The sequence below is a fragment of the Aphelocoma coerulescens genome, chromosome 2 (genome assembly GCF_041296385.1).
Source record: "Aphelocoma coerulescens isolate FSJ_1873_10779 chromosome 2, UR_Acoe_1.0, whole genome shotgun sequence".
Lineage (NCBI taxonomy): Eukaryota > Metazoa > Chordata > Aves > Passeriformes > Corvidae > Aphelocoma > Aphelocoma coerulescens.
The window spans coordinates 167,915,569-167,929,183 of NC_091015.1; the positions used below are offsets into that span (position 1 = coordinate 167,915,569).

The 13,615-nt window shown below is 52.2% G+C and overlaps 1 protein-coding gene across 1 annotated transcript in view; it reads left to right on the forward strand.

The window, feature by feature from the left end:
• Positions 1 to 543: 543 nt before the first annotated feature.
• Positions 544 to 13,615, forward strand: part of MROH1 (maestro heat like repeat family member 1) — a 101,282-nt gene continuing 88,210 nt past the window's right edge. The window contains exons 1-5 of the mRNA XM_069005627.1: positions 544 to 2,802; positions 4,607 to 4,752; positions 6,444 to 6,575; positions 8,098 to 8,260; positions 11,557 to 11,655. Coding sequence (XP_068861728.1) covers positions 2,781 to 2,802; positions 4,607 to 4,752; positions 6,444 to 6,575; positions 8,098 to 8,260; positions 11,557 to 11,655 — 562 coding nt within the window. The 5' untranslated portion in view covers positions 544 to 2,780. The remainder of the gene's footprint in view (positions 2,803 to 4,606; positions 4,753 to 6,443; positions 6,576 to 8,097; positions 8,261 to 11,556; positions 11,656 to 13,615) is intronic.

A 13,615-nucleotide genomic window follows, 5' to 3' on the forward strand; every position in this document is an offset into this window, starting at 1 on the left:
GGATTGGGATTCCCAGGAATGGGTTTGGGGTTTTTTTGGGATTCCTGGAATGAATTTGGGGGTTTTTTGAGATTCCCTGGAATGGGTTTGGGGTTTTTTTGAGATTGGGATTCCCAGGAACGGGTTTGGGGTTTTTTTTCTGGGATTGGGATTCCCAGCAATGGATTTGGGGTTTTTTTGGGATTGGGATTCCCAGGAATGGGTTCGGGGTTTTTTTGGGATTCCCAGGAATAGGTTTGGGATTTTTTTGGGATTGGGAATTCCAGGAATGGATTTGGGTTTTTTTGGGGATTGGGATTCCCAGGAATGGGTTTGGGGTTTTTTTGGGATTCCTGGGAATGAATTTGGGGTTTTTTTTGGGATTCCCAGGAATGGGTTTGGGATTTTTTTGAGATTGGGATTCCCAGGAATGGGTTTGGGGTTTTTTTTGGGATTCCCAGGAATGGGTTTGGGATTTTTTTGGGATTGGGAATTCCAGGAATGGGTTTGGGGTTCTTTTTTGGGATTGGGGGATGTGAAGCCCTTTTCCCGCTCGCAGGAGGACCCTCGGGGAGCGGCGCGGGGATCCCGGGATGCGGCGGCTCCCACCTGGATAAGGAAGGATCCCATGGAAGCTCCCGGAATTCCCCGAACTTCTCCCGGCCTGGCTGTGCCCTGACGTGGAATTCCCGGCTGGAGCAGCGGCTCCTCCCTCCTTCCCTGCGGGATCGACGTCGCTGCCCTGAATTCCCACGGAATTCCCAGCGGGATCGGAGATTCCCATTTCATTCCCAGCGGGATCAGAGATTCCCGTTTAATTCCCACCGGGATCGGAGATTCCCATTTCATTCCCAGCGGGATCAGAGATTCCCGTTTAATTCCCACTGGGATCAGCCCCTTCCTGTTTAATTCCCACCTGGATCAGCCCCTTCCTGTTTAATTCCCAGTGGGATCAGAGATTCCCGTTTAATTCCCACCGGGATCAGAGGTTCCCATTGAATTCCCAGTGGGATCAGAGATTCCCATTTAATTCCCAGTGGGATCAGCCCCTTCCTGTTTAATTCCCACCTGGATCAGCCCCTTCCTGTTTAATTCCCAGTGGGATCAGAGATTCCCATTTAATTCCCACCGGGATCAGAGGTTCCCATTGAATTCCCAGTGGGATCAGAGATTCCCATTTAATTCCCACTGGGATCAGCCCCTTCCCATTAAATTCCCACCAGGATCAGAGATTCCCATTTAATTCCCACCCGGATCAGCCCCTTCCCATTGAATTCCCAGCGGGATCAGAGATTCCCATTGAATTCCCAGTGGGATCAGAGATTCCCGTTTAATTCCCACTGGGATCAGCCCCTTCCCGTTTAATTCCCACTGGGATCAGCCCCTTCCTGTTTAATTCCCACTGGGATCAGAGATTCCCATTTCATTCCCACCTGGATCAGCTCCTTCCCATTGAATTCCCATCGGGATCAGCCCCTTCCCGTTTAATTCCGAGCCAGATCAGAGATTCCCATTGAACTCCTATCGGGATCAGAGATTCCCGTTGAATTCCCAGCGGGATCAGCCCTGTCCCATTTCATTCCCAGTGGGATCAGAGCCTCTGTCCCCATTCCCATTGGGATCAGAGATTCCTGTTTAATTCCCACCTGGATCAGCCCCTTCCCATTGAATTCCCAGTGAGATCAGCCCCATCCCATTGAATTCCCACTGGGATCAGAGATTCCCCTTTAATTCCGAGCCAGATCAGAGATTCCCATTGAACTCCTATCGGGATCAGAGATTCCCGTTGAATTCCCAGCGGGATCAGCCCCTTCCCATTGAATTCCCAGTGGGATCAGAGCCTCTGTCCCCATTCCCATTGGGATCAGAGATTCCCATTGAATTCCCAGTGGGATCAGAGCCTCTGTCCCCATTCCCATTGGGATCAGAGATTCCTGTTTAATTCCCACCTGGATCAGCCCCTTCCCATTGAATTCCCAGCGGGATCAGAGATTCCCATTGAATTCCCACTGGGATCAGCCCCATCCCATTGAATTCCCATCGGGATCAGAGATTCCCATTGAATCCCCACCGGGATCAGCCCCATCCCCTTTAATTCCCAGTGGGATCAGAGATTCCCATTTAATTCCCACTGGGATCAGCCCCTTCCTGTTTAATTCCCACCGGGATCAGAGATTCCCATTGAATTCCCACCGGGGTCAGAGATTCCCATTGAATTCCCAGTGGGATCAGCCCCTTCCCATTGAATTCCCAGTGAGATCAGCCCCATCCCATTGAATTCCCAGTGGGATCAGAGATTCCCCTTTAATTCTGAGCCAGATCAGAGATTCCCATTTCATTCCCAGTGGGATCAGAGATTCCCCTTGAATTCCCAGTGGGATCAGAGATTCCCGTTTAATTCCGAGCCAGATCAGAGATTCCCATTGAACTCCCATTGGGATCAGAGATTCCCGTTTCATTCCCACCTGGATCAGCCCCTTCCCATTGAATTCCCATTGGGTTCAGAGATTCCCATTGAATTCCCACCTGGATCAGAGATTCCCCTTTAATTCCGAGCCAGATCAGAGATTCCCATTTCATTCCCAGTGGGATCAGCCCCATCCCATTTCATTCCCAGTGGGATCAGAGCCTCCCTCTCCTTTCCCATCGGGATCAGAGCCTCTGTCCCCATTCCCACCTGGAATCAACCCCACCCCATCCCATCCCCCTTCTCCCTGGAATTCCGATCCCAGCGTGGAACAATAGGTTCTCCAGGGAATCCCGGGCGCCCGCCCTTCCCGGGAAAGCTGGAGACGCGGAGCATGATGGAATCGCGCATCCGGCGTGAGTGCACCCGGGAATTCCGGCCCTTTTCCCCCATTCCCTGCCCTCCTTTTCCCATGGGAATGGGAATTCCGGCTCTTTTCCCCCATTCCCTGCCCTCCTTTTCCCGTGGGAATGGGAATTCCGGCTCTTTTCCCCCATTCCCTGCCCTCCTTTTCCCGTGGGAATGGGAATTCCGGCTCTTTTCCCCCATTCCCTGCCCTCCTATTCCCGTGGGAATGGGAATTCCAGCTCTTCTGCCCCATTCCCTGCCCTCCTATTCCCGTGGGAATGGGAATTCCGGCTCTTCTGCCCCATTCCCTGCCCTGGTTTTCCCGTGGGAATGGGAATTCCGGCTCTTCTACCCCATTCCCTGCCCTGGTTTTCCCATGGGAATGGGAATTCTGGCTCTTCTGCCCCATTCCCTGCCCTGGTTTTCCCATGGGAATGGGAATTCCGGCTCTTCTGCCCCATTCCCTGCCCTGGTTTTCCCGTGGGAATGGGAATTCCGGCTCTTTTCCCCCATTCCCTGCCCTGGTTTTCCCATGGGAATGGGAATTCCGGCTCTTGTGCCCCATTCCCTGCCCTCCTTTTCCCGTGGGAATGGGAATTCCGGCTCTTCTGCCCCATTCCCTGTCCTGGTTTTCCCATGGGAATGGGAATTCCGGCCCTTTTCCCCCATTCCCTGCCCTCCTTTTCCAGTGGGAATGGGAATTCCGGCTCTTTTCCCCCATTCCCTGCCCTCCTTTTCCCATGGGAATGGGAATTCCGGCTCTTCTGCCCCATTCCCTGCCCTCCTTTTCCCATGGGAATGGGAATTCCGGCCCTTTTCCCCCATTCCCTGCCCTCCTTTTCCCATGGGAATGGGAATTCCGGCCCTTTTTCCCCATTCCCTGCCCTCCTATTCCCATGGGAATGGGAATTCCGGCTCTTCTCCCCCATTCCCTGCCCTCCTTTTCCCGTGGGAATGGGAATTCCGGCTCTTCTGCCCCATTCCCTGCCCTCCTTTTCCCGTGGGAATGGGAATTCCGGCTCTTCTGCCCCATTCCCTGCCCTCCTTTTCCCGTGGGAATGGGAATTCCGGCTCTTTTCCCCCATTCCCTGCCCTCCTTTTCCCGTGGGAATGGGAATTCCGGCTCTTTTCCCCCATTCCCTGCCCTCCTTTTCCCGTGGGAATGGGAATTCCGGCTCTTTTCCCCCATTCCCTGCCCTCCTTTTCCCGTGGGAATGGGAATTCCGGCCCTTTTCCCCCATTCCCTGCCCTCCTTTTCCCATGGGAATGGGAATTCCGGCTCTTCTGCCCCATTCCCTGCCCTGGTTTTCCCATGGGAATGGGAATTCCGGCTCTTTTCCCCCATTCCCTGCCCTGATTTTCCCGTGGGAATGGGAATTCCGGCCGGATCGGGGGCTGGGGGGGGGTTGGGAGCAGGGAATGCTGCGATTCCCAGCGCCGGGAGCCGATCCCGGGCGCTGCCTCTGCTCCGGTTGGGATCTTGGGGAGATAATTCCGGGATTGATCCCGGAGCGATTCCCTGTCCTGCTGGGTTCTGCCGGCTTTTTTGTGGGAATCGAGGATGGGATGGGAACAGGGATCAGCGGGACACGGCGGCTTTGAGGGCTCCGAAACCTTGGAAAACCGGGAAAAATCCCCAAACGGGGACGCTCCGGAATTCCGGCGGGATCCAACCGGGAATCTCGGAGCCTTGGCCTGGAGGAAAAACCCCGGGAGGACGGAGTGGGAATGGGAAGAAGGGTTGGGAATGGGGGGGGGGGGGGGGGTTGGAGGATCCCGGAGTTGAAATCCCGGGAATTCCGACCCGTGCAGGGCTGGCGGTGACGCTGATGGACGCGACCACGGACAAGGATCCCGAGGTGCAGGAGCAGATCCACGATTCCCTGTGTTCCCTGGGAGACGCGGATCCCGAGGAGATCCTGGATGCCTGCGCCGAGTACCTGCGGCAGCACGAGAAGGTCGGGAATTCCGGGAATTCCGGGAATTCCCAGGGCTGGGGAGGTGGGGAATTCCCATGGATCCTGCAAGGCCACGCCCGGCCTTGGTCCCATCCTAAATCCAGATGATCCCAGCTGATCCCAGATGATCCCGGTGCCCATCCCAGTGCCCATCCCAGTGCCCATCCCAGTGCCCATCCCGATCCCGGTGCCCATCCCGGGGCCGGTCCCGGTGCCCATCCCAGTGCCCATCCCGATCTCTGTGCCCATCCCGGTGCCCATCCCGGTGCCCATCCCGGTGCCGATGCCAGCGCCAATCCCAGTGCCCATCCCGGTGCCCATCACGGGGCCGATCCCAGTGCCCATCCCAGTGCCCATCCCGGTGCCGATGCCGGTGCTGATCCTGGTGCTGATCCCGGGGCCGATCCCGGTGCCCATCCCAGTGCCGGTCTTGGTGCTGATCCCAGTGCCCATCCCTGTGCCCATCCCGGTGCCGATCCCGGTGCCCATCCCGGTGCCCATCCTGATGCTGATCCCGGTGCCCATCCTGGTGCTGATCCCGGTGCCCATCCCGGTGCTGATCCCTGTGCCCATCCCTGTGCCCATCCCAGTGCCCATCCCGATCCCAGTGCCCATCCCGGTGCCCATCCCGATGCTGATCCCGGTGCCCATCCTGGTGCTGATCCTGGTGCCCATCCCAGTGCCGGTGCCCATCCCTGTGCCCATCCCAGTGCCCATCCCGGTGCTGATCCCGATGCCCATTCCTGTGCCCATCCCGGTGCCCATCCCGATCCCGGTGCCCATCCCAGTGCCCATCCCGGTGCCGTTCCCGATGCCCATCCCTGTGCCCATCCCGGTGCCCATCCCGATCCCGGTGCCCATCCCGGGGCCGATCCCGGTGCCCATCCCAGTGCCGATCCCGGGGCGGATCCCGGTGCCCATCCCAGTGCCCATCCCGGTGCCCATCCCGATCCCGGTGCCGATCGCGGTGCCGATCCTGGTGCCCATCCCGGTGCCCATCCCAGTGCCGATCCGGGTGCCCATCCCAATCCCGGTGCCCATCCCGGTGCCCATCCCGGTGCCCATCCTGGTGCCCGTCCCGGTGCCCATCCCGATCCCAGTGCCCATCCCGGTGCCCATCCCGGTGCCCATCTTGATCCCGGTGCCCATCCCGGTGCCCATCCCGGTGCCCATCCCGATCCCGGTGCCCATCCCGGGGCCCATCCCAGTGCCCATCCTGGTGCCGATGCCGGCACGAATCCCGGGGCCCATCCCAGTGCCCATCCCAGTGCCCATCCTGGTGCCCATCCCGGTGCCCATCCCGATCCCGGTGCCCATCCTGGCGCCGATCCCAGTGCCCATCCCGGTGCCCATCCCGATCCCAGTGCCCATCCCGGTGCCCATCCCGGCGCCCATCCCAATCCCAGTGCCCATCCCGGGGCCCATCCCAGTGCCCATCCCAGTGCCGATCCCGGTGCCCATCCCGATCCCTGTGCCCATCCCGGGGCCGATCCTGGTGCTGATGCCAGCACCAATCCCGGTGCCCATCCCGGTGCCCATCCCGGTGCCCATCCCGATCCCTGTGCCCATCCCGGTGCCGATCCCGGTGCCGGTGCCCATCCCCGTGCCCATCCCGGTGCCGGTGCCCATCCCGGTGCCCATCCCGGTGCCCATCCCGGTGCCGGTGCCCATCCCGGTGCCGCCCCTCGCAGCTGCCCTATCCGTACCGCGTGATCGTGCTGCGCTCCATGGAATCGGTGATCCGGAAGCACCTGGGGGAGCTGCGCAAGGGCGCGGCCGCGGCCGCCGTGGCGCTGGCGTCCCACGAGATGACCAAATCCAAGGTGAGCGGCCGGAGCGGGGCCTCGGGAATGGGATCGGGAATGGGAATGGGATTGGGATTGGGATTGGGATTGGGAATGGGATGGGAATGGGATTGGGGGGATTGGGAATGGGGGGATTGGGATTGGGATTGGGAATGGGGGGATTGGGAATGGGATTGGGATTGGGAATGGGAATGGGATTGGGGGGATTGGGAATGGGAATGGGGGGATTGAGATGGGGAATGGGAATGGGATTGGGTTTGGGAATGAGATTGGGAAGGGGGGAGGAATTGGGAATGGGAATGAGGGGAATGGGAATGGGATTGGGATTGGGAATGGGAATGGGATTGGGAATGGGATTGGGAATGGGAATGGGATTGGGATTGGGAATGGGAATGGGGGATTGGGAATGGGAATGGGAATGGGGGATAGGGAATGGGAATGGGATTGGGGGGATTGGGAATGGGGGAATTGGGAATGGGGGGATTGGGATGGGGAATGGGAATGGGATTGGGTTTGGGAATGGGATTGGGATTGGGAATGGGAATGGGGGATTGGGAATGGGAATGGGATTGGGAATGGGATTGGGAATGGGATTTGGGATTGGGAATGGGAATGGGGGGATTGGGATTGGGATTGGGATTGGGAATGGGGGGATTGGGATGGGGAATGGGAATGGGATTGGGTTTGGGAATGAGATTGGGAAGGGGGGGGAATTGGGAATGGGGGATTGGGAATGGGGGGGTTGGGAATGAGGGATTGGGAATGAGGGGATTGGTAATGGGAATGGGATTGGGAGGATTGGGAATGGGGGGGTTGGGAATGGGGAAATTGGGATGGGGAATGGGATTGGGATTGGGAATGGGATTGGGAATGGGGGAAATGGGATTGGGAATGGGAATGGGATTGGGAATGGGAATGGGAATGGGGGGATTGGGAAAGTGAATGATGGGAATGATGGGATTGGGATTGGTGGGATTGGGAATGGGATTGGGAATGGGGGGATTGGGAAAGTGAATGATGGGAATGATGGGAATGATGGGATTGGGATTGGTGGGATTGGGAATGGGATTGGGAATGGGGGGAATGGGATTGGGAATGGGAATGGGAATGGGGGGATTGGGAATGGGGGGATTGGGATTGAGGGGATTGAGAATGGGAATGGGAATGTGGGGAATGGGATTGTGAATGGGATTGGGAATGGGAATGGGGGGATTGGGAATGGGGGATTGGGAATGGGAATGGGGGATTGGGAATGGGGGATTGGGAATGGGGGATTGGGATTGGGAATGGGAATGGGGGATTGGGAATGGTGAGAATGGGAATGGGGGGATTGGGTATGGGATTGGGATTGGGAATGGGGGATTGGGAATGGGAATGGGGGGATTGGGAATGGGGGATTGGGAATGGAAGTTTCGGGGACTTCTGGGAGCTTTTGGGAATTTCTGGAATCCCGCGGAGCTCCCAACGATCCTTGGAACGATCGGGATCGCCCCTCCGATCCCAACCATTCCCGGAATTCCCGGGATTCCCGGGATTCCAGGAGCCCATCCAGGAGTGGCAGGAGGCCGCCAGCGACGTCCTGGTGGAAATCGGGAAGCGCTTCCTGAACAAAGTCATGGAAGAGGTGCTGGGGAAATTCCAGCCGGGAATTCTGCCCCACCCCTTCGTGCTCCGCACCTTCGCCGAGCTGGCGGCGGCCAACGGTGAGAGGCCCCAAATCCCGGCGGGATTCCCACGGGAAATTCGGGAATTTCCTCGGGAACGGGGACGGGGAGCTGGGAAAAGTGATTTTCGTGATTTTCCCCGGGTTTTTCTGGGATTTTTTCCTGGATTTTTATGGGGTTTTTCCCAGATTTTTCAGGTTGTTTTTTTTTTTTCCCGGGGATTTTTTTCAGGATTTTTATGGGATTTTTTCCCGGATTTTTATGGGATTGTTCCATGTTTTTTTTCTGGATTTTTCTGGGCTTTTTCTGGGATTTTTCCTGGATTTTTCTGGGATTTTTCCATGATTTTTCAGGGTTGTTTTTTTTTATTTTTCCGGGATTTTTTTCCAGGATTTTTCTGGGATTTTTTCCCAGATTTTTCCTGGATTTTTCCCAGATTTTTATGGGATTTTTCCCAGATTTTTATGGGATTTTCCCTTGAGTTTTTCCAGGATTTTTCCAGGATTTTTCTGGGATTTTCCCCAGATTTTTCCTGGATTTTTCTGGGATTTTTCCCAGATTTTTCAGAAAACTCAGGAATTCCTCGGGAACGGGGATGGGGAGCTGGGAAAAGTGATTTTCGTGATTTTCCCCAGGTTTTTCTGGGATTTTTCCCAGATTTTTCAGTTTGGTTTTTTTTTTTTTTTCCTGGGATTTTTTCCCAGATTTTTATGGGATTTTTCTTGGATTTTTCTGTGATTTTCTGGGATTTTTCCATGATTTTTTCCTGGATTTTTCTGGGCTTTTTCCAGGATTTTCCACAGATTTTTCTGGGATTTTTCCTGGATTTTTCTGGGATTTTTCCTGGATTTTTCAGTTGTTTTTTTTTTTTTTTTTTTTTTCCGGGATTTTTCCAGGATTTTTCTGGGATTTATTCCCAGATTTTTCCAGGATTTTTCTGGGATCTTTCTGGGATTTTTTCCCGGATTTTCAGGTTTTTTTTTTTTTTATTTTTCCATTATTTTTTCCGGGATTTTTATGGGATTTCTTCCCAGATCTTTCCCAGATGTTTCTGGGATTTTTTTCCCGGATTTTTCAGGGTTTTTTTTGTTTTGTTTTTCCGGGATTTTTTCCAGGATTTTTCCGGGGTTTTTCTGAGATTTTTCCGGGATCTTTTCCTGGATTTTTATGGGGGTTTTCTCGGATTTTTCAGGGTTTTTTTTTTATTTTTCCGGGATTTTTCCCAGATTTTTATGGGATTTTCCCCCAGATTTTTATGGGATTTTTCCTGGATTTTTCTGGGATTTTCTGGGATTTTCCCATGATTTTTTCCATGATTTTTTCCAGGATTTTTGTGGGATTTTCCCCAGATTTTTCCTGGATTTTTCTGGGATTTTTCGCAGATTTTTCAGAAAACTCGGGAATTCCTCGGGAACGGGGATGGGGAGCTGGGAAAAGTGATTTTTGTGATTTTCCCCAGGTTTTTCTGGGATTTTTTCCTGGATTTTCCCAGGGTTTTGCTGTGATTTTTATGGGATTTTTTCCTGGATTTTTATGGGATTTTTTCCTGGATTTTTCTGGGATTTTTTTCCTGGATTTTTCAGGGTTTTTTTTTTTTGTTTTTGTTTTTGTTTTTTTTTTTCCTGGGATTTTTTTCAGGATTTTTCTGGGATTTTTCCCAGGTTTTTGTGGGATTTTCTGGTATTTTTCCATGATTTTTTCCAGGATTATTTCCGGGATTTTTCCTGGATTTTTCAGAAAACTCAGGAATTGCTCGGGAATGGGGATGGGGAGCTGGGAAAAGTCGCTTCTCCCACCTTGGGAATTCTGGGATTGCCGGGAATTTGGGGGATTTCTCCGGTTTTCCCAACTCCTGGAGGGAATTCCAAGATCTCGGCTGAGCCTGGGGGGAAGAGGATGGAATTTTTCCCGAGCCGGGATTTTCCCAAGCTGGAATTTTTTTCCCGAGCTGGGATTTTCCCAAGCCGGGATTTTTCCAAGCCGGGATTTTCCTGAGCCGGAATTTTCCAGAACCAGAATTTTCCTGAGCCGGAATTTTCCAGAACCAGAATTTTCCCGAGCTGGGATTTTCCAGAACCAGAATTTTCCTGAGCCAGGATTTTCCTGAGCTGGAATTTTCCTCAGCCAGGATTTTCCTGAGATGGGATTTTCCTGAGCCAGAATTTTCCCAAGCCGGAATTTTCCTGAGGTGGAATTTTCCCAAGCCGGGATTTTCCCAACCCGGGATTTTCCCGAGCCGGAATTTTCCTGAGGTGGAATTTTCCCAAGCCGGAATTTTCCCAAGCCGGGATTTTCCTGAGCCGGGATTTTCCCAAACCGGAATTTTTTTCCCGAGCCGGGATTTTCCCAAACCGGAATTTTTTTCCCAAGCCGGGATTTTCCTGAGCCAGAATTTTTTTCCCGAGCTGGGATTTTCCCAAGCCGGGATTTTTCCAAGCCGGGATTTTCCTGAGCCGGAATTTTCCAGAACCAGAATTTTCCTGAGCCAGGATTTTCCTGAGCCGGAATTTTCCAGAACCAGAATTTTCCAGAACCAGAATTTTCCTGAGCCAGGATTTTCCTGAGCTGGAATTTTCCTCAGCCAGGATTTTCCTGAACTGGAATTTTTTTTCCAAGCTGGGATTTTCCCGAGCCAGGATTTTCCTGAGATGGGATTTTCCTGAGCCAGAATTTTCCCAAGCCGGAATTTTCCTGAGGTGGAATTTTCCCAAGCCGGGATTTTCCTGAGCCGGGATTTTCCCAAACCGGAATTTTCCCAAGCCGGGATTTTCCTGAGCCGGGATTTTCCCAAGCTGGGATTTTCCCAAGCCAGGATTTTCCCAAGATGGGATTTTCCTGAATCGGGATTTTCCTGAGCTGGAATTTTCCTGAACCGGAATTTTTTTCCCAAGCCGGGATTTTCCCGAGCCAGAATTTTCCCGAGCCGGGATTTTCCTGAGCCAGAATCTTTCCAACCTGGAATTTTCCTGAGTTGGGATTTTCCCAAGCCGGGATTTTCCTGAACCGGAATTTTCCTGAGCCAGAATTTTCCCAAGCCAGAATTTTCCAGGACCAGAATTTTCCCGAGCCGGGATTTTCCTGAGCCGGGATTTTCCCAAGCCAGGATTTTCCCAAGCCAGAATCTTTCCAAGCCAGGATTTTTCCCCAAGCCGGGATTTTCCCAAGCCGGAATTTTTTTCCCAAGCCGGAATTCCGAGCTGCCCCTTTCCTGAGGCAGCTCCGGGGATTCCTCTGAAGGCAAATCCCAGAATTTCCTGGGTGTTTTCCCTTCCCGGCGCGCTTTGCCTTGGCAATAAAACCTTTCCCGGTGGTTTTTTTTTCCCCCTTTTTCCCAGTTTTCGGGATGGTTCCGTTCCTGAATTCCATCCTGGGAACGCTGCTGCCCATGCTGGGAATGGCCCGGGCGGATGCCGCCAAATCCGGCTGCTGCTACGGTACCGATTCCCGGGAAAAGCGCCCGGGAAGGGCCAAATCCGGGGATTTTCGGGAGGGAGGCTGGGCGGGGCTCGGAGCAATCCGGGGAATTTTGGGAATGGGGGAGGCCTGGAAGCCTCCTGGGATTCCCGATGCTCCTGGGAGCGCTCCGGGGTTTTCCTCTGGAAAAGGGGCCGGGAGATCCCGGGAATGGGGAATTTTGGGAATGGGGAATTCCCGAAGGATTTCCCCAAGGTTGCGAAGAATTCCAGGAAGTTCCTGACCTGTCCCAGCCCTTCCTGAAAATTCCGCCCGAAATATTCGCGGAGTTTCCCAAGAATTCCCAAGAAGTCCCCAAAGAAGTCCTAAAAATTCCCAGGAACGCCCAAAAACTCCTGAAGTTCCCCAGAAATTCCCAAAAATTCCCAAAGCTTCCCAGAAATTAATAAGAATTCCTAGAAAATCCTAAAAATTCCCCAAAATTCCTGAAAACTCCCCAAAAATTCCTAAAAATTCCCCCAAATTCTCAAAAGTTCCCCAAAATTCCCAGAAATTCCCGAATGTTCCCAGAAGTTCCCCAAAATTCCCAGAAATTCCTAAAAGTTCCCAAAAATTCCCAAAGCTTCCCAAAAAGTCCCCAAAGAATTCCTAAAAATTCCCAAGAATGCCCAAAAATTCCCAAAGCTTCCCAGAAATTCCAGAAGTTCCCAAAAATTCCTCAAAATTCCCAAAAATTCCCAAAAAGTCCCCAAAATTCCCAGAAATTCCCAAATGTTCCCAAAGCTTCCCAAAAAGTCCCCAAAGAATTCCTAAAAATTCCCAAGAATGCCCAAAAATTCCCAAAGTTTCCCAAAAATTCCTAAAAATTCCCAGAAATTCCTAAAAATTGCCAAAAATTCCCCAAACGTTCCCAAAAATTCCCCCAAATTCCCAGAAATTTCTAAAAGTTCCCAAAAATTCTAGAAGTTTCCCAAAGCTTCCCAAAAAGTTCCCAGAGAATTCCTAAAAATTCCTAAAAATTCCCCAAAATTCCTAAACATTCCCAAAAATTCCCAACCCTTCCTGAAGCTTCCAAAAAGCTTCCAAAAATTCCTAAGAACTGCCCAAAATTCCTAAAGATTCCCCCCAAATCCCGCAAAAATTCCCTAAAAATTCTCCAAAAATTCCCAAAAATTCCCAACTCTTCCCGAAGCTTCCAAAAAGCTTCCAAAAATTCCTAAAAATTCCCAAAAATTCCCCCAAAATTCCCCAAAATTCCCCCAAATTCCCCCAGAATTCCCGGCATTCCCGGTTTTCCGCAGCCCTGCAGCGCTTCAGCGAGAGCATCCAGGAGTATTTGGCCAACCTGGACCAGGTGCCGGATCAACCCTTCCCAAAATTCCCCCAAATTCTCTAAAGTTCCTAAAAATTTTTCAAAAATTCCTAAAAATTCCTAAAAATTCCTAAAAGTTTGCGACAATTTCCAAAAATCCCTAAAAATTCCCCAAAATTCCCCAGAATTCCCCAACATTCCCAAAAATACCTAAAAATTCACAAAAATTCCTACAAATTGCCCAAAATTCCAAAGGATTCCCAAAAATTCCCCCCAAAAATTCCTAAAAATTCCCAAAAAGTCTCCCAAAAATTCCTAAAAATTTCCAAAAATTCCCCAAAAATCCCGACCCTTCCTGAAGCTTCCACAAAGCTTCTAAAAATTCCTAAAAATTCCCCTAAAATTGCAAAAAAACTCCCCAAAATTCCTAAAAATTCCCCAAAAAATTCCCCAAAAATTCCCCAAAAAATTCCCCCAAAATTCCCGCAAATTCCCCAAAAATTCCCCCAAATTCCCCCAGAATTCCCGGCATTCCCGGTTTTCCGCAGCCCTGCAGCGCTTCAGCGAGAGCATCCAGGAGTATTTGGCCAACCTGGACCAGGCCCCGGATCAACCCTTCCCAAAATTCCCCCAAATTCTCCAAAATTCCTAAAAATTTTTCAAAAATT